General features: G+C 38.2%; 1 protein-coding gene across 4 annotated transcripts in view; it reads left to right on the forward strand.

The window, feature by feature from the left end:
- dnajb2 (DnaJ heat shock protein family (Hsp40) member B2) overlaps nucleotides 1-22,431 on the forward strand; it is a 43,418-nt gene that overhangs the window by 3,229 nt on the left and 17,758 nt on the right. For 3 of the 4 annotated variants that reach the window (XM_062070449.1, XM_062070448.1, XM_062070447.1), the window contains exons 2-5: nucleotides 6,165-6,246; nucleotides 12,600-12,709; nucleotides 12,776-12,829; nucleotides 20,341-20,457. In XM_062070449.1, the coding sequence (XP_061926433.1) occupies nucleotides 6,182-6,246; nucleotides 12,600-12,709; nucleotides 12,776-12,829; nucleotides 20,341-20,457 (346 nt within the window). In that variant the 5' untranslated portion in view covers nucleotides 6,165-6,181. Of the gene's footprint in view, nucleotides 1-6,164; nucleotides 6,247-7,586; nucleotides 7,717-12,599; nucleotides 12,710-12,775; nucleotides 12,830-20,340; nucleotides 20,458-22,431 lie in introns of those variants that run through there. The other variant, XM_062070446.1, reaches the window with a different exon arrangement.

The following is a 22,431-nucleotide window of genomic DNA, read 5'->3' on the forward strand; positions in this document are numbered from 1 at the left end:
ATGATGACAACATTAAATACAGTAGTGTAGTAGACCTAAGTATTCATTAAGTACCACCATATTGACAACATTAAATACAGTAGTGTAGTAGACCTAAGTATTCATTAAGTACCACCATAATGACAACATTAAATACAGTAGTGTAGTAGACCTAAGTATTCATTAAGTACCACCATAATGACAACATTAAATACAGTAGTGTAGTAGACCTAAGTATTCATTAAGTACCACCATAATGACAACATTAAATACAGTAGTGTAGTAGACATAAGTATTCATTAAGTACCACCATAATGACATCATTAAATACAGTAGTGTAGTAGACCTAAGTATTCATTAAGTACCACCATGATGACAACATTAAATACAGTAGTGTAGTAGACCTAAGTATTCATTAAGTACCACCATAATGACAACATTAAATACAGTAGTGTAGTAGACCTAAGTATTCATTAAGTACCACCATGATGACAACATTAAATACAGTAGTGTAGTAGACCTAAGTATTCATTAAGTACCACCATAATGACAACATTAAATACAGTAGTGTAGTAGACCTAAGTATTCATTAAGTACCACCATAATGACAACATTAAATACAGTAGTGTAGTAGACCTAAGTATTCATTAAGTACCACCATAATGACAACATTAAATACAGTAGTGTAGTAGACCTAAGTATTCATTAAGTACCACCATAATGACAACATTAAATACAGTAGTGTAGTAGACCTAAGTATTCATTAAGTACCACCATAATGACAACATTAAATACAGTAGTGTAGTAGACCTAAGTATTCATTAAGTACCACCATAATGACAACATTAAATACAGTAGTGTAGTAGACCTAAGTATTCATTAAGTACCACCATAATGACAACATTAAATACAGTAGTGTAGTAGACCTAAGTATTCATTAAGTACCACCATAATGACAACATTAAATACAGTAGTGTAGTAGACCTAAGTATTCATTAAGTACCACCATAATGACAACATTAAATACAGTAGTGTAGTAGACCTAAGTATTCATTAAGTACCACCATAATGACAACATTAAATACAGTAGTGTAGTAGACCTAAGTATTCATTAAGTACCACCATGATGACAACATTAAATACAGTAGCGTAGTAGACCTAAGTATTCATTAAGTACCACCATAATGACATTAAATACAGTAGTGTAGTAGACCTAAGTATTCATTAAGTACCACCATAATGACAACATTAAATACAGTAGTGTAGTAGACCTAAGTATTCATTAAGTACCACCATGATGACAACATTAAATACAGTAGTGTAGTAGACCTAAGTATTCATTAAGTACCACCATAATGACAACATTAAATACAGTAGTGTAGTAGACCTAAGTATTCATTAAGTACCACCATGATGACAACATTAAATACAGTAGCGTAGTAGACCTAAGTATTCATTAAGTACCACCATAATGACATTAAATACAGTAGTGTAGTAGACCTAAGTATTCATTAAGTACCACCATAATGACAACATTAAATACAGTAGTGTAGTAGACCTAAGTATTCATTAAGTACCACCATGATGACAACATTAAATACAGTAGTGTAGTAGACCTAAGTATTCATTAAGTACCACCATGATGACAACATTAAATACAGTAGTGTAGTAGACCTAAGTATTCATTAAGTACCACCATATTGACAACATTAAATACAGTAGTGTAGTAGACCTAAGTATTCATTAAGTACCACCATAATGACAACATTAAATACAGTAGTGTAGTAGACCTAAGTATTCATTAAGTACCACCATAATGACAACATTAAATACAGTAGTGTAGTAGACATAAGTATTCATTAAGTACCACCATAATGACATCATTAAATACAGTAGTGTAGTAGACCTAAGTATTCATTAAGTACCACCATGATGACAACATTAAATACAGTAGTGTAGTAGACCTAAGTATTCATTAAGTACCACCATAATGACAACATTAAATACAGTAGTGTAGTAGACCTAAGTATTCATTAAGTACCACCATGATGACAACATTAAATACAGTAGTGTAGTAGACCTAAGTATTCATTAAGTACCACCATAATGACAACATTAAATACAGTAGTGTAGTAGACCTAAGTATTCATTAAGTACCACCATAATGACAACATTAAATACAGTAGTGTAGTAGACCTAAGTATTCATTAAGTACCACCATAATGACAACATTAAATACAGTAGTGTAGTAGACCTAAGTATTCATTAAGTACCACCATAATGACAACATTAAATACAGTAGTGTAGTAGACCTAAGTATTCATTAAGTACCACCATAATGACAACATTAAATACAGTAGTGTAGTAGACCTAAGTATTCATTAAGTACCACCATAATGACAACATTAAATACAGTAGTGTAGTAGACCTAAGTATTCATTAAGTACCACCATAATGACAACATTAAATACAGTAGTGTAGTAGACCTAAGTATTCATTAAGTACCACCATAATGACAACATTAAATACAGTAGTGTAGTAGACCTAAGTATTCATTAAGTACCACCATAATGACAACATTAAATACAGTAGTGTAGTAGACCTAAGTATTCATCAAGTACCACCATAATGACATCATTAAATACAGTAGTGTAGTAGACCTAAGTATTCATTAAGTACCACCATAATGACAACATTAAATACAGTAGTGTAGTAGACCTAAGTATTCATTAAGTACCACCATGATGACAACATTAAATACAGTAGCGTAGTAGACCTAAGTATTCATTAAGTACCACCATAATGACAACATTAAATACAGTAGTGTAGTAGACCTAAGTATTCATTAAGTACCACCATAATGACATTAAATACAGTAGTGTAGTAGACCTAAGTATTCATTAAGTACCACCATAATGACAACATTAAATACAGTAGTGTAGTAGACCTAAGTATTCATTAAGTACCACCATGATGACAACATTAAATACAGTAGTGTAGTAGACCTAAGTATTCATTAAGTACCACCATGATGACAACATTAAATACAGTAGCGTAGTAGACCTAAGTATTCATTAAGTACCACCATAATGACAACATTAAATACAGTAGTGTAGTAGACCTAAGTATTCATTAAGTACCACCATAATGACATTAAATACAGTAGTGTAGTAGACCTAAGTATTCATTAAGTACCACCATAATGACAACATTAAATACAGTAGTGTAGTAGACCTAAGTATTCATTAAGTACCACCATGATGACAACATTAAATACAGTAGTGTAGTAGACCTAAGTATTCATTAAGTACCACCATGATGACAACATTAAATACAGTAGTGTAGTAGACCTAAGTATTCATTAAGTACCACCATATTGACAACATTAAATACAGTAGTGTAGTAGACCTAAGTATTCATTAAGTACCACCATAATGACAACATTAAATACAGTAGTGTAGTAGACCTAAGTATTCATTAAGTACCACCATAATGACAACATTAAATACAGTAGTGTAGTCGACCTAAGTATTCATTAAGTACCACCATAATGACAACATTAAATACAGTAGTGTAGTAGACATAAGTATTCATTAAGTACCACCATAATGACATCATTAAATACAGTAGTGTAGTAGACCTAAGTATTCATTAAGTACCACCATAATGACATTAAATACAGTAGTGTAGTAGACCTAAGTATTCATTAAGTACCACCATAATGACAACATTAAATACAGTAGTGTAGTAGACCTAAGTATTCATTAAGTACCACCATAATGACATTAAATACAGTAGTGTAGTAGACCTAAGTATTCATTAAGTACCACCATAATGACAACATTAAATACAGTAGTGTAGTAGACCTAAGTATTCATTAAGTACCACCATGATGACAACATTAAATACAGTAGTGTAGTAGACCTAAGTATTCATTAAGTACCACCATGATGACAACATTAAATACAGTAGCGTAGTAGACCTAAGTATTCATTAAGTACCACCATAATGACATTAAATACAGTAGTGTAGTAGACCTAAGTATTCATTAAGTACCACCATAATGACAACATTAAATACAGTAGTGTAGTAGACATAAGTATTCATTAAGTACCACCATGATGACAACATTAAATACAGTAGTGTAGTAGACCTAAGTATTCATTAAGTACCACCATAATGACAACATTAAATACAGTAGTGCAGTAGACCTAAGTATTCATTAAGTACCACCATAATGACAACATTAAATACAGTAGTGTAGTAGACCTAAGTATTCATTAAGTACCACCATAATGACAACATTAAATACAGTAGTGTAGTAGACCTAAGTATTCATTAAGTACCACCATAATGACAACATTAAATACAGTAGTGTAGTAGACCTAAGTATTCATTAAGTACCACCATAATGACAACATTAAATACAGTAGTGTAGTAGACCTAAGTATTCATTAAGTACCACCATGATGACAACATTAAATACAGTAGTGTAGTAGACCTAAGTATTCATTAAGTACCACCATGATGACAACATTAAATACAGTAGTGTAGTAGACCTAAGTATTCATTAAGTACCACCATAATGACAACATTAAATACAGTAGTGTAGTAGACCTAAGTATTCATTAATAACAAGGCAGAGGCGTTATTTAACAAGCATATTAAATAATTTCGTTAATATTTAAGCTTGTATATTACGTGACAATATTAGTAACAATATAATGTAATAACATTACCAATAATGTTATTTAACAATATACTGTATATATGTTTTTTGTCAAAAAATACAATGAATGATTTCAAAGAATGTTACACACAAAATTGTACTCTGTAAAAAATGTAGTAGTAAAAGTAGTACACGACATATGCAGTAATACACGTCATATGCAGTAGTACACGACATATGCAGTAGTACACGACATATGCAGTAATACACGACATATGCAGTAATACACGACATATGCAGTAATACACGACATATGCAGTAATACATGACATATGCAGTAATACACGACATATGCAGTAATACACGACATATGCAGTAATACACGACATATGCAGTAATACACGACATATGCAGTAATACACGACATATGCAGTAATACACGACATATGCAGTAATACACGTCATATGCAGTAATACACGACATATGCAGTAATACACGTCATATGCAGTAATACACGTCATATGCAGTAATACACGACATATGCAGTAATACACGACATATGCAGTAATACACGACATATGCAGTAATACACGTCATATGCAGTAATACACGACATATGCAGTAATACACGTCATATGCAGTAATACACGACATATGCAGTAGTACACGACATATGCAGTAATACACGACATATGCAGTAGTACACGACATATGCAGTAATACACGACATGCAGTAATACACGACATATGCAGTAGTACACGACATATGCAGTAATACACGTCATATGCAGTAATACACGACATATGCAGTAATACACGACATATGCAGTAATACACGTCATATGCAGTAATACACGACATATGCAGTAATACACGACATATGCAGTAATACATGACATATGCAGTAATACACGACATATGCAGTAATACACGACATATGCAGTAATACACGACATATGCAGTAATACACGACATATGCAGTAATACACGACATATGCAGTAATACACGACATAAGCAGTAATACACGACATATGCAGTAATACACGACATATGCAGTAATACACGTCATATGCAGTAATACACGACATATGTAGTAATACACGACATATGCAGTAGTACACGACATATGCAGTAATACACGACAGTTTTGACATGAATATTGTAAATATTGTGGGGGTTTCACAGTGTAAAGTTTGATCAGAATAAAGTACGATGAAAGTAGTATTTTTTACTCACATGTTTTTATGTCCTACTTTTATTTATACTTTTTGTGTGCTTTGTATTCTTACTAATACTTTGTGTGTTTGTGTCCTACAATGTTCAAAAGTGACACCTTTTGTCGCTGCCGTTGCATAAAAACATGTGAGTTTGTAATGTGGTGGGTCACACGTGTAAATGCTGTTCCGACAAAGGTAAACAATGCATGCGTCTCGTAGACTGACATTTTGAAGTCAAGGTTGTTTTTGTGACGATGTTTTGTCCTGCTCACCTCCTTCCTAATGTTCCCACCCCAGGTTCCCTCCCAGGAGCGATGGTGGATTACTACACCGTCTTGGGAGTTTCCAAAACGTCCACTCAGGATGACATCAAGAAGGCGTGAGTTCACTTCCTCGCACTGTCAATGCCTTCGTTATTCTGCGCGTGCAGCTAGTTAACACTTTGACAGAATATTGAAGAAATGGTGGATTACTACACCGTCTTGGGAGTTTCCAAAACGTCCACTCAGGATGACATCAAGAAGGCGTGAGTTCACTTCCTCGCACTGTCAATGCCTTCGTTATTCTGCGCGTGCAGCTAGTTAACACTTTGACAGAATATTGAAGAAATGGTGGATTACTACACCGTCTTGGGAGTTTCCAAAACGTCCACTCGGGATGACATCAAGAAGGCGTGAGTTCACTTCCTCGCACTGTCAATGCCTTCGTTATTCTGCGCGTGCAGCTAGTTAACACTTTGACAGAATATTGAAGACATGGTGGATTACTACACCGTCTTGGGAGTTTCCAAAACGTCCACTCGGGATGACATCAAGAAGGCGTGAGTTCACTTCCTCGCACTGTCAATGCCTTCGTTATTCTGCGCGTGCAGCTAGTTAACACTTTGACAGAATATTGAAGAAATGGTGGATTACTACACCGTCTTGGGAGTTTCCAAAACGTCCACTCAGGATGACATCAAGAAGGCGTGAGTTCACTTCCTCGCACTGTCAATGCCTTCGTTATTCTGCGCGTGCAGCTAGTTAACACTTTGACAGAATATTGAAGACATGGTGGATTACTACACCGTCTTGGGAGTTTCCAAAACGTCCACTCGGGATGACATCAAGAAGGCGTGAGTTCACTTCCTCGCACTGTCAATGCCTTCGTTATTCTGCGCGTGCAGCTAGTTAACACTTTGACAGAATATTGAAGAAATGGTGGATTACTACACCGTCTTGGGAGTTTCCAAAACGTCCACTCAGGATGACATCAAGAAGGCGTGAGTTCACTTCCTCGCACTGTCAATGCCTTCGTTATTCTGCGCGTGCAGCTAGTTAACACTTTGACAGAATATTGAAGAAATGGTGGATTACTACACCGTCTTGGGAGTTTCCAAAACGTCCACTCGGGATGACATCAAGAAGGCGTGAGTTCACTTCCTCGCACTGTCAATGCCTTCGTTATTCTGCGCGTGCAGCTAGTTAACACTTTGACAGAATATTGAAGAAATGGTGGATTACTACACCGTCTTGGGAGTTTCCAAAACGTCCACTCAGGATGACATCAAGAAGGCGTGAGTTCACTTCCTCGCACTGTCAATGCCTTCGTTATTCTGCGCGTGCAGCTAGTTAACACTTTGACAGAATATTGAAGACATGGTGGATTACTACACCGTCTTGGGAGTTTCCAAAACGTCCACTCGGGATGACATCAAGAAGGCGTGAGTTCACTTCCTCGCACTGTCAATGCCTTCGTTATTCTGCGCGTGCAGCTAGTTAACACTTTGACAGACTATTGAAGACATGGTGGATTACTACACCGTCTTGGGAGTTTCCAAAACGTCCACTCAGGATGACATCAAGAAGGCGTGAGTTCACTTCCTCGCACTGTCAATGCCTTCGTTATTCTGCGCGTGCAGCTAGTTAACACTTTGACAGAAAAAGATTGATGTTCCTTCTTTCAAATGATTTTTCTTCCTCAGTTGTATTTCTTTACACGTCTTCCTTCATTTAGACTTAGACAAACTTGAATGATCCACAAGGGAAATTGTTCCACTCGGTAGCTCAGTTACACAGGATGGAAAGGGTAAGGATGGAAAGGATAATGCAGGTATAAAGTAGACTAAATATAGCAATATAACATATATACGTAATATTTACATAATATTTATATATATTTAGGTGTGTAAGATTGAAAATATGACGTCCATTGTGTGATATATTCACTAATGTTGACACAACATTCACACAGCAAACATGGTATGTGAGCGGTCAAATTTAGCACGACAAAGTGCAGTTAGGTCACTAATATGTAGCAGCACGCTCATTTCCGTCTGGAGTCCACGATTAAAGTTGCTCAGGGTTGAAAACACACAAACACTGCAAAAAGTCAGTGTTCAAAAACAAGGAAAACAAATACAAAAATGAGGGGTATTTTATTTGAACTAAGCAAAATTATCTGCCAATAGAACAAGAACTTTTGGCTTGTCAAGACTTTCCAAAACAAGTCAAATGAGCTAATCTCAATGAACCCCAAAATAGCTTCAAATAAGTATATTCTCACTAATAACAAGTGCACTTTTCTTGGTAGAAAAAACAAATATGAGACCTTTTTTGCTCAATATGTTGAAAAATATTCTTAAATGAAGTAAATGCTAGTGCCATTATCTCGACCTAATGATATGCGCTCGGCATTACATTTCTTGAAACCGGCAAACTTATACTAAAAACTAATTTATTGTTCTTAATGGAAAGGCAACAAGGCAACCGCTTGTTACTCTCCGAGAGTAACAATCATATTGTCTAAAAATGCATTTTCCCATCCATAACATGACATCATCGCGCCAAGAGAGAGATATATATATATATATATATATATATATACTAGGGGTACGTGTATTTGTACTGAACCGAGTCCTGGTACACACAAAGCTGTAACAGCCAATCAGCAGTGTGTATTCAAATCGCATGTAGTCAGTGCTCAGTGTTTAGCAGGTAATCATCAGGCCGCGGACTCTCCCCAAATGATAATAAACACCTCCCAGTCAACTACTAGTAACGTCACTATGAGCCCGTTGACCTTCTAGAAATATAAAAGGCAGCTCAGCTCGCTCGCAGTCCTGGCTTGAGGTGAAGGCTAATTCGCTTTTAGCATAACGTTAGCTCATTTTGCGGTGTGTGTGTGTGTGTGTGTGTGTTACGGACAGCAAAGCCCTGTCCGTCTGTTATTTCACTTTACCTTTTTCTGTGTTGATTGAGCTGTGTTGAAGCAGCTAAAAAGGACATTATGTTAAATGAAGAGTTTCTGTCTCTGATAGTTGATATAATAATGTAAGTGCATCATTAAGCCTACATGAACTCCATGGTGTTCAGGGATGAATGGTCTCTCCTATTGCTATTGTACTATTTTTTCAGCTATAGTTACATGAATCATTAGTAATGCAGCAGCCTAGTTTTGAATGGCAGGGTCCCTGCTATCACATGTTGATACAAATATAACATTTACATCATAAAAATCAACTACAGGCTTCCCAAATGCTGTAATAAATTAAGCATGATGAGTTGACTTGAAACTGTTTAATGTTGCACTTTTTATATGTAGAAGAAAAGTTTTGTCATTTTATTTAATCTGAGCAACAACTTGAGGCAGTTGAAAGGCCTACTGAAAGCCACTACTAGCGACCACGCAGTCTGATAGTTTATACATCAATGATGACATCTTAACATTGCAACACATGCCAATACGGCCGGGTTAACTTATAAAGTGACATTTTACATTTCCCGCTAAACTTCCGGTTGAAAAGGTCTATGTATGATGACGTATGCGCGTGACGTCAATGGTTGAAACGGAAGTATTCGGACACATTGAATCCAATACAAAAAAGCTCTGTTTTCATCTCATAATTCCACAGTATTCTGGACATCTGTGTTGGTGAATCTTTTGCAATTTGTTAAATGAACAATGGAGACTGCAAAGAAGAAAGCTGTAGGTGGGATCGGTGTATTAGCGGCTGGCTACAGCAACACAACCAGGAGAACTTTGAAATGGATAGCAGACGCGCTAGCCGCCGACCTCACCTTGATTTCCTCCGTCTCCGGGCCGCCGACCGCATCTATGATTTTCGCTCCGTCGATCGCTGGAACGCAGGTGAGCACGGGTGTTGATGAGCAGATGAGGGCTGGCGTAGGTGGATAGCTAATGTTTTTAGCATAGCTCTGTAGAGGTCCCGTTGCTAAGTTAGCTTCAATGGCGTCGTTAGCAACAGCATTGTTAAGCTTCGCCAGGCTGGAAAGCATTAACCGTGTATTTACATGTCCACGGTTTAATAGTATTGTTGATTTTCTGTCTATCCTTCCAGTCAGGGGCTTATTTTTTTTGTTTCTATATGCAGTGAAAGCACGATGCTATCATGTTAGCTCGTAGCTAAAGCATTTCGCCGATGTATTGTCGTGGAGATAAAAGGCACTGAATGTCCATTTGGCGTTCTGGACTCTCATTTTCAAGAGGATATAGTATCCCAGGTGCTTTAAAATACAAATCCGTGATCCACAATAGAAAAAAGAGAGAGAGTGGAATCCAATGAGCCAGCTTGTACCTAAGTTACGGTCAGAGCGAAAAAAGATACGTCCTGCACTGCACTCTAGTCCTTCACTCTCACGTCCCTCATCCACAAATCTGTCATCCTGGTTCAAATTAATGGGGTAATCGTTGCTTTCTCGGTCCGAATCTCTCTCGCTGCTGGTGTAAACAATGTGGAAATGTGAGGAGCCTTTCAACCTGTGACGTCACGCTACTTCCGCTACAGGCAAGGCTTTTTTTTATCAGCGACCAAAAGTTGCAAACTTTATCGTCGATGTTCTCTACTAAATCCTTTCAGCAAAAATATGGCAATATCGCGAAATGATCAAGTATGACACATAGAATGGATCTGCTATCCCCGTTTAAATAAAAAAAAATCATTTCAGTAGGCCTTTAATGTTGATTAACATGGGCAGAATTATTAGTGTTCCAATTTTTTTTTTTTTGTAGTTTTGAAGAATTTATCTGAATGTGCAGTGTTTCCCACACATTCATTTATTTGTGGCGGCCCGCCACGAAAGAATTACGTCCGCCACAAATAAAAAAATAAATTAAAAAAAAAATATATATATATATATATTTTTTTGTCCTGTCCAGCTTCTCAGGCAAATCATATAGTTGATGTAGATGCCCATATAGGCTGTTCACATTTACTTTACAAAAGAGAAGTGTAGGATACTTCTCTTGTTGCCTTATTTGTATTTGACCACTACTGTTTTCTGTTTATTTGTTACTGACTGTGGCAGGACACCTCGGCCTCTGTTTCACTTTATGTTGCTGGTAAATAATATGCTTGTAGTAGTAGGCTAAAGTTAAATTATTTAGTATGCACTAATTAAAGGGGCAGAGCTTTAAGAGACATTTTAGCTTTTATATTTTATCAATCAATCAATCAATCAATGTTTATTTATATAGCCCTAAATCACAAGTGTCTCAAAGGGCTGCACAAGCCACAACGACATCCTCGGTACAGAGCCCACATACATATTTTATAAGCACCACAATTAATAAATATATTATAGTGAATAACTTATTGTTCAAATCTGTATATAAATATGTACATAAAGTGTTGTAGTTATATTGTAAAATGGATGGATGGACGTTTAAAACAAAACTGTTATTATTAATTAGTAAGTATACATTTTTTATGCTTTTTTAGAGAAAATCATATCATTGTAGTAAATTATGCAAATTAATTGATGATGTCATGGTGACCACGCCCACAGACACGCCTATAATCACGCCCCCACCGCCACAGGTATCTTGGCAGTTTATGCATGAACTATTTCTGTTCACAATAGTTAGAAATGTCACAAGTTAAATGTTTAAATATTAACTGTCAGTTTACTGTACTGTGCCAGCTGTACTACTATATGAGTACATCTTTTTTATTGTTTCATTGGAAATAAAACCGCAAAGTCCATTTGGCTGTCATCTGTTTTAATTATGAGACACAATTGTGTTTAAAGTCATGATTTTTTTATTTCATGCTCTTATCAGACAGAAAATAAGCAAATATCAGCCTTATTTGAGATATTTCATCTTACTTACATTTCACTTTTTGCAATAGAAAAGACAATTTCAAGTCCAAGTACAGTGCATAGTTACAAGTCCGTCACAATTTCAAGTCCAAGTACAGTACATAGTTACAAGTCCGTCACAGTATTGATTGGTACTCTCGGACAAAAGACGTCACAAAGTCAACAATTTCGATAGAAACAAAGTCAATATCTACTTCCACATGTTTGACCAGTTTGGGATTTCCACCGTTGTTGTTTGTCTGGATCAACGTGTGCGTCGCCTAAAAGGTCCCACAGGAAACAAACATTCACACTTTGCTGTCTAGTCCTCGTTATAAGTCAGATTGTTGCAATTTATTTGGACTTTGGGCTGGGTCTTCTTCCACTGTGACACACCCCCTAGTGGCAGTACTGCACCTATGATCCACCCCAGTTGGAATGCACACATCAAGACTTTGACCATACCTCAATATTGCAGTGGGGGAAAACCTCATGCCCATGGTCCTAGTCCTAGTCCTAGGTTCTGACATGAGAGGGGTCTTACACCATCAACCACACCCAATTATTGATCAGAGTAGACTGGGTTCCAGGAACCTCTCAGTACCGTCTTTTCAGACATTTGTTTTGGTGAAAGTTGTTTCCTTGTCCTCAGCTACAGGAAGCTGGCACTGAAATGGCATCCCGACAAGAATCCCGACAACAAAGACGAAGCAGAAAAGAAGTTCAAGGAAGTGGCCGAGGCGTACGAAGTTCTCTCAGACCGTGAGTCCGCCTGATCTCAGTCTGGAAAATGTCTCCTTTTGTCTCCTGACTTTCTCTTCTCTGCAGAGAGCAAACGTGAGGCCTACGACCGATACGGGAGTGACAGGATGAGACACTCAGGTATCCATTTACTGTCTCTTAACCATTAAGTATCATAGTCTCAGGTGTAATACACTTTTACACCACTTGTGGCAGTAATGACAACATCACACAAGTACTCAGGTGTAATACACTTTTACACCACTTGTGGCAGTAATGACATCATCACACAAGTACTCAGGTGTAATACACTTTTACACCACTTGTGGCAGTAATGACAACATCACACAAGTACTCAGGTGTAATAGACTTTTACACCACTTGTGGCAGTAATGACAACATCACACAAGTACTCAGGTGTAATACACTTTTACACCACTTGTGGCAGTAATGACAACATCGCACAAGTACTCAGGTGTAATACACTTTTACACCACTTGTGGCAGTAATGACAACATCACACAAGTACTCAGGTGTAATACACTTTTACACCACTTGTGGCAGTAATGACAACATCACACAAGTACTCAGGTGTAATAGACTTTTACACCACTTGTGGCAGTAATGACAACATCGCACAAGTACTCGGGTGTAATACACTTTTACACCACGTGTGGCAGTAATGACAACATCGCACAAGTACTCGGGTGTAATACACTTTTACACCACTTGTGGCAGTAATGACAACATCACACAAGTACTCGGGTGTAATACACTTTTACACCACTTGTGGCAGTAATGACAACATCGCACAAGTACTCGGGTGTAATACACTTTTACACCACGTGTGGCAGTAATGACAACATCGCACAAGTACTTGGGTGTAATACACTTTTACACCACTTGTGGCAGTAATGACAACATCACACAAGTACTCAGGTGTAATACACTTTTACACCACTTGTGGCAGTAATGACAACATCACACAAGTACTCAGGTGTAATACACTTTTACACCACTTGTGGCAGTAATGACAACATCACACAGGTACTCAGGTGTAATACACTTTTACACTACTTGTGGCAGTAATGACAACATCACACAAGTACTCAGGTGTAATACACTTTTACACCACTTGTGGCAGTAATTACAACATCACACAAGTACTCAGGTGTAATACACTTTTACACCACTTGTGGCAGTAATGACAACATCACACAGGTACTCGGGTGTAATACACTTTTACACCACTTGTGGCAGTAATGACAACATCGCACAAGTACTCGGGTGTAATACACTTTTACACCACTTGTGGCAGTAATGACAACATCACACAAGTACTCAGGTGTAATACACTTTTACACCACTTGTGGCAGTAATGACAACATCACACAAGTACTCAGGTGTAATAGACTTTTACACCACTTGTGGCAGTAATGACAACATCGCACAAGTACTCGGGTGTAATACACTTTTACACCACGTGTGGCAGTAATGACAACATCGCACAAGTACTCGGGTGTAATACACTTTTACACCACTTGTGGCAGTAATGACAACATCACACAAGTACTCGGGTGTAATACACTTTTACACCACTTGTGGCAGTAATGACAACATCGCACAAGTACTCGGGTGTAATACACTTTTACACCACGTGTGGCAGTAATGACAACATCGCACAAGTACTTGGGTGTAATACACTTTTACACCACTTGTGGCAGTAATGACAACATCACACAAGTACTCAGGTGTAATACACTTTTACACCACTTGTGGCAGTAATGACAACATCACACAAGTACTCAGGTGTAATACACTTTTACACCACTTGTGGCAGTAATGACAACATCACACAGGTACTCAGGTGTAATACACTTTTACACTACTTGTGGCAGTAATGACAACATCACACAAGTACTCAGGTGTAATACACTTTTACACCACTTGTGGCAGTAATTACAACATCACACAAGTACTCAGGTGTAATACACTTTTACACCACTTGTGGCAGTAATGACAACATCACACAGGTACTCGGGTGTAATACACTTTTACACCACTTGTGGCAGTAATGACAACATCGCACAAGTACTCGGGTGTAATACACTTTTACACCACTTGTGGCAGTAATGACAACATCACACAGGTACTCAGATGTAATACACTTTTACACCACTTGTGGCAGTAATGACAACATCACACAAGTACTCAGGTGTAGTACACTTTTACACCACTTGTGGCAGTAATGACAACATCACACAAGTACTCAGGTGTAGTACACTTTTTAACCACTTGTGGCAGTAATGACAACATCACACAGGTACTCAGGTGTAATACACTTTTACACCACTTGTGGCAGTAATGACAACATCACACAAGTACTCAGGTGTAATACACTTTTACACCACTTGTGGCAGTAATGACAACATCACACAAGTACTCAGGTGTAATACACTTTTACACCACTTGTGGCAGTAATGACAACATCACACAAGTACTCGGGTGTAATACACTTTTACACCACGTGTGGCAGTAATGACAACATCGCACAAGTACTCGGGTGTAATACACTTTTACACCACTTGTGGCAGTAATGACAACATCACACAAGTACTCGGGTGTAATACACTTTTACACCACTTGTGGCAGTAATGACAACATCACACAAGTACTCGGGTGTAATACACTTTTACACCACGTGTGGCAGTAATGACAACATCGCACAAGTACTCGGGTGTAATACACTTTTACACCACTTGTGGCAGTAATGACAACATCACACAAGTACTCAGGTGTAATACACTTTTACACCACTTGTGGCAGTAATGACAACATCGCACAAGTACTCGGGTGTAATACACTTTTACACCACTTGTGGCAGTAATGACAACATCACACAGGTACTCAGGTGTAATACACTTTTACACCACTTGTGGCAGTAATGACAACATCACACAAGTACTCAGGTGTAGTACACTTTTACACCACTTGTGGCAGTAATGACAACATCACACAAGTACTCAGGTGTAGTACACTTTTACACCACTTGTGGCAGTAATGACAACATCACACAAGTACTCAGGTGTAGTACACTTTTACACCACTTGTGGCAGTAATGACAACATCACACAAGTACTCAGGTGTAATACACTTTTACACCACTTGTGGCAGTAATGACAACATCACACAAGTACTCAGGTGTAATACACTTTTACACCACTTGTGGCAGTAATGACAACATCACACAGGTACTCGGGTGTAATACACTTTTGCACCACTTGTGGCAGTAATGACAATATCGCATAAGTACTCGGGTGTAATACACTTTTACACCACTTGTGGCAGTAATGACAACATCACACAGGTACTCAGGTGTAATACACTTTTACACCACTTGTGGCAGTAATGACAACATCACACAAGTACTCAGGTGTAATACACTTTTACACCACTTGTGGCAGTAATGACAACATCACACAGGTACTCAGGTGTAATACACTTTTACACCACTTGTGGCAGTAATGACAACATCACACAAGTACTCAGGTGTAGTACACTTTTACACCACTTGTGGCAGTAATGACAACATCACACAGGTACTCAGGTGTAATACACTTTTACACCACTTGTGGCAGTAATGACAACATCACACAAGTACTCAGGTGTAGTACACTTTTACACCACTTGTGGCAGTAATGACAACATCACACAAGTACTCAGGTGTAGTACACTTTTACACCACTTGTGGCAGTAATGACAACATCACACAGGTACTCAGGTGTAGTACACTTTTACACCACTTGTGGCAGTAATGACAACATCACACAAGTACTCAGGTGTAATACACTTTTACACCACTTGTGGCAGTAATGACAACATCACACAAGTACTCAGGTGTAATACACTTTTACACCACGTGTGGCAGTAATGACAACATCGCACAAGTACTCGGGTGTAATACACTTTTACACCACGTGTGGCAGTAATGACAACATCGCACAAGTACTCGGGTGTAATACACTTTTACACCACGTGTGGCAGTAATGACAACATCGCACAAGTACTCAGGTGTAATACACTTTTACACCACTTGTGGCAGTAATGACAACATCACACAGGTACTCAGGTGTAATACACTTTTACACCACTTGTGGCAGTAATGACAACATCACACAGGTACTCAGGTGTAGTACACTTTTACACCACTTGTGGCAGTAATGACAACATCACACAAGTACTCAGGTGTAATACACTTTTACACCACTTGTGGCAGTAATGACAACATCACACAGGTACTCAGGTGTAATACACTTTTACACCACTTGTGGCAGTAATGACAACATCGCACAGGTACTCAGGTGTAATACACTTTTACACCACTTGTGGCAGTAATGACAACATCGCACAAGTACTCGGGTGTAATACACTTTTACACCACTTGTGGCAGTAATGACAACATCACACAGGTACTCAGGTGTAATACACTTTTACACCACTTGTGGCAGTAATGACAACATCACACAAGTACTCAGGTGTAGTACACTTTTACACCACTTGTGCCAGTAATGACAACATCACACAGGTACTCAGGTGTAATACACTTTTACACCACTTGTGGCAGTAATGACAACATCACACAAGTACTCAGGTGTAATACACTTTTACACCACTTGTGGCAGTAATGACAACATCACACAAGTACTCAGGTGTAATACACTTTTACACCACTTGTGGCAGTAATGACAACATCACACAAGTACTCGGGTGTAATACACTTTTACACCACGTGTGGCAGTAATGACAACATCGCACAAGTACTCGGGTGTAATACACTTTTACACCACGTGTGGCAGTAATGACAACATCGCACAAGTACTCGGGTGTAATACACTTTTACACCACTTGTGGCAGTAATGACAACATCACACAAGTACTCGGGTGTAATACACTTTTACACCACTTGTGGCAGTAATGACAACATCACACAAGTACTCGGGTGTAATACACTTTTACACCACGTGTGGCAGTAATGACAACATCGCACAAGTACTCGGGTGTAATACACTTTTACACCACGTGTGGCAGTAATGACAACATCGCACAAGTACTCGGGTGTAATACACTTTTACACCACTTGTGGCAGTAATGACAACATCACACAAGTACTCGGGTGTAATACACTTTTACACCACTTGTGGCAGTAATGACAACATCACACAAGTACTCGGGTGTAATACACTTTTACACCACGTGTGGCAGTAATGACAACATCGCACAAGTACTCGGGTGTAATACACTTTTACACCACTTGTGGCAGTAATGACAACATCACACAAGTACTCAGGTGTAATACACTTTTACACCACTTGTGGCAGTAATGACAACATCACACAAGTACTCAGGTGTAATACACTTTTACACCACTTGTGGCAGTAATGACAACATCACACAGGTACTCAGGTGTAATACACTTTTACACCACTTGGGGCAGTAATGACAACATCGCACAAGTACTCGGGTGTAATACACTTTTACACCACTTGTGGCAGTAGTGACATCATCACACAGGTACTCAGGTGTAATACACTTTTACACCACTTGTGGCAGTAACGACAACATCACACAAGTACTCAGGTGTAGTACACTTTTACACCACTTGTGGCAGTAACGACAACATCACACAAGTACTCAGGTGTAGTACACTTTTACACCACTTGTGGCAGTAATGACAACATCACACAGGTACTCAGCTGTAATACACTTTTACACCACTTGTGGCAGTAATGACAACATCACACAGGTACTCAGGTGTAATACACTTTTACACCACTTGTGGCAGTAATGACAACATCACACAAGTACTCAGGTGTAATACACTTTTACACCACTTGTGGCATTAATGACAACATCACACAAGTACTCAGGTGTAATACACTTTTACACCACTTGTGGCAGTAATGACAACATCACACAAGTACTCAGGTGTAATACACTTTTACACCACTTGTGGCAGTAATGACAACATCACACAAGTACTCAGGTGGAATACACTTTTACACCACTTGTGGCAGTAATGACAACATCACACAAGTACTCAGGTGTAATACACTTTTACACCACTTGTGGCAGTAATAACAACATCACACAAGTACTCATGTGTAATACACTTTTACACCACTTGTGGCAGTAATGACAACATCACACAAGTACTCAGGTGTAATACACTTTTACACCACGTGTGGCAGTAATGACAACATCACACAAGTACTCAGGTGTAATACACTTTTACGCCACTTGTGGCAGTAATGACAACATCACACAAGTACTCAGGTGTAATACACTTTTACACCACTTGTGGCAGTAATGACAACATCAGACAAAGCAAAGGAGTTCAGAGCAAGTCATAGAGAAGTCTCTTAAGCGCAAAAAAATATGACTAAAATGGTGAAGCTGTATATTTATTTGCACTTTAATTTTATTGACACTTTATTTAAAAGAAAAAAAAACAATAATATCTAATTGATTTAGAATTTATTTTTTATTTTAGTTATACGTACGTGTCCTTTAAAACTGACTTTGATACGTTGATTATACGTATATGTCCTTTAAAACTGACTTTGATACAACGTTGATTATACATATGTGTCTTTGATACAACGTTGATTATACGTACGTGTCCTTTAAAACTGACTTTGATACAGTGTTGATTATACGTACGTGTCCTTTAAAACTGACTTTGATACAACGTTGATTATACATACGTGTCTTTGATACAACGTTGATTATACGTATGTGTCCTTTAAAACTGACTTTGATACAACGTTGATTATACGTACGTGTCCTTTAAAACTGATTTTGATACAACGTTGATTATACGTATGTGTCCTTTAAAACTGACTTTGATACAACGTTGATTATACGTATGTGTCCTTTAAAACTGATTTTGATACAACGTTGATTATACGTATGTGTCCTTTAAAACTGACTTTGATACAACGTTGATTATACGTACGTGTCCTTTAAAACTGACTTTGATACAACGTTGATTATACGTATGTGTCCTTTAAAACTGATTTTGATACAACGTTGAATATACGTATGTGTCCTTTAAAACTGACTTTGATACAATGTTGATTATACGTATGTGTCCTTTAAAACTGATTTTGATACAACGTTGATTATACGTATGTGTCCTTTAAAACTGATTTTGATACAGCGTTGATTATACGTACGTGTCCTTTAAAACTGACTTTGATACAACGTTGATTATACATACGTGTCTTTGATACAACGTTGATTATACGTACGTGTCCTTTAAAACTGACTTTGATACAACGTTGATTATACGTACGTGTCCTTTAAAACTGACTTTGATACAACGTTGATTATACGTACGTGTCCTTTAAAACTGACTTTGATACAATGTTGATTATACGTACGTGTCCTTTAAAACTGACTTTGATACAATGTTGATTTTACGTACGTGTCCTTTAAAACTGACTTTGATACAACGTTGATTATACATACGTGTCTTTGATACAACGTTGATTATACGTATGTGTCCTTTAAAACTGCCTTTGATACAACGTTGATTATACGTACGTGTCCTTTAAAACTGACTTTTCTGTTGTCATGTTGTTTGTTTCCAGGCTCGTACGGCTCAGACTTCTCTCCAGACTTCCCAGGGTTCAACTTCACATTCCGCAGCCCCGATGAGGTTTTCCGAGAGTTCTTTGGTGGCCAGGATCCCTTTGCCAGTTTCTTCGGTAAGAGACCTAACCAACCACACCTGCACAAACAAATGGACTCGCATCCGAATCGCGATTCTTATTCATCCTGATTCCAAGTCCATATATACTTTTCATAAATCAATTATACAAAAAATAAAAACTGTTTTTTTGAATGAATAAGAATAGATTCTTAGACCATGGCCATGTACCCAGGAGGAGAATTTCTCACCTGGAACCTGATTTGAAAACGTTTTATTATGATTATTTGCCCAAATAATACATTGCCAGAAGAGGTTTGAGTCAAGAATTGAGTGTGAATGGAATGGGAGTGGGATCAGAAGAGGTTTGACTCAAGAATTGAGTGTGAATGGAATGGAAGTGGGATCAGAAGAGGTTTGAGTCAATAATTGAGTGTGAATGGAATGTAAGTGGGATCAGAATAGGTTTGAGTCAAGAATTGAGAGTGAATGGAATGGAAGTGGGATCAGAATAGGTTTGAGTCAAGAATTGAGTGTGAATGGAATGGGAGTGGGATCAGAATAGGTTTGAGTCAAGAATTGAGTGTGAATGGAATGGGAGTGGGATCAGAAGAGGTTTGAGTCAAGAATTGAGTGTGAATGGAATGGGAGTGGGATCAGAATAGGTTTGAGTCAAGAATTGAGTGTGAATGGAATGGAAGTGGGATCAGAATAGGTTTGAGTCAAGAATTGAGAGTGAATGGAATGGGAGTGGGATCAGAATAGGTTTGAGTCAAGAATTGAGTGTGAATGGAAAGGAAGTGGGATCAGAATAGGTTTGAATGAAGAATTGAGTGTGAATGGAATGGGAGTGGGATCAGAATAGGTTTGAATGAAGAATTGAGTGAGAATGGAATGGGAATGGGATGGTTCTCACCCCACGTTTATTTCACAGGGTAAATGACAACAATGGAGAAAACTGTAATGGGGAGTTCAAACATTCTGCAGGGGGGGTGAGAAGCCCATAAGGGTTTTATTTTCTGCCTCATTCCTGTGAGAATCCTGCGTGTGGCAAGCATTAAGGAGCGGGTTGGTTAGAGCAGTGTTTTTCAACCACTGTGCCGCGGCACACTAGTGTACTGTGAGATACAGTCTGGTGTGCCGTGGGAGATTGTGTCATTTCACCTATTTGGGCTGAAAATATTTGTTGCACACCAGTCATTATAATCCGCAATTAATGTGTCGGTATTGTCTCGAGCTTGGCAGAGTCACCATGTTATACTCTTCCATACCAGTAAGTGGCAGCAAGTAGCTAACGTCGTAGATGTCGATGGTTTGTCGTGATCACAATATGCAGACGACAGCTTAAACCGCCAATAAACAAAAGGCGAGTGCCGCTAAGAAAAGGCATCGAAGCTTAGGGAAGGCTACGCAGGACGAAACTAAAACTGAACTGGCTGCAAAGTAAACAAAAACAGAATGCTGGACGACCGCAAAGACTTGCGGCGTCCACAAAGTACATCCGTGCATGACAATCAGCAATGTCCCCACAAAGAAGGATAGCGTCTGCACGACTTAAAGAGTCTTGATTGCTAAAAAAAAAAAGCAGGTGAGGTGGAATAAAACAAAAGGTGCTTGGAGCGGTGTCGGGTTTGGCCCCCTCTCTGCTCGTAGATTTCGGGTCCTGACAAGGCCCTTCCCGTGGCTGTCCAGATCTGAGGAACCGACACCTCTACGGCGCATTCCATCGCACACAGTGGAGATTTACACGCCTTTTGCTTGATAAGATCAAAGACAGCACAAATGGATCGTGACCACAGCCCGCAGAGCAACCCCAACTGCAAGCAAACAAGTTGTGATAACTTATGTAGAATTATTCTGACGGAAACAAAAACAAAGTATCTCTCGTCTAATCCCCAACTAAACAGTTTTAAGTGTTTAACAGTATTTTTAACACACAAACGACCAAATTTAAATAAAAATAAGCTGCATAAATATTTTCAAAAATGATTTATTGATGAAGTGATATTGATATATATTGAATAATTATTCA

Source organism: Entelurus aequoreus, linkage group LG14 (genome assembly GCF_033978785.1).
Source record: "Entelurus aequoreus isolate RoL-2023_Sb linkage group LG14, RoL_Eaeq_v1.1, whole genome shotgun sequence".
Classification (NCBI taxonomy): domain Eukaryota; kingdom Metazoa; phylum Chordata; class Actinopteri; order Syngnathiformes; family Syngnathidae; genus Entelurus; species Entelurus aequoreus.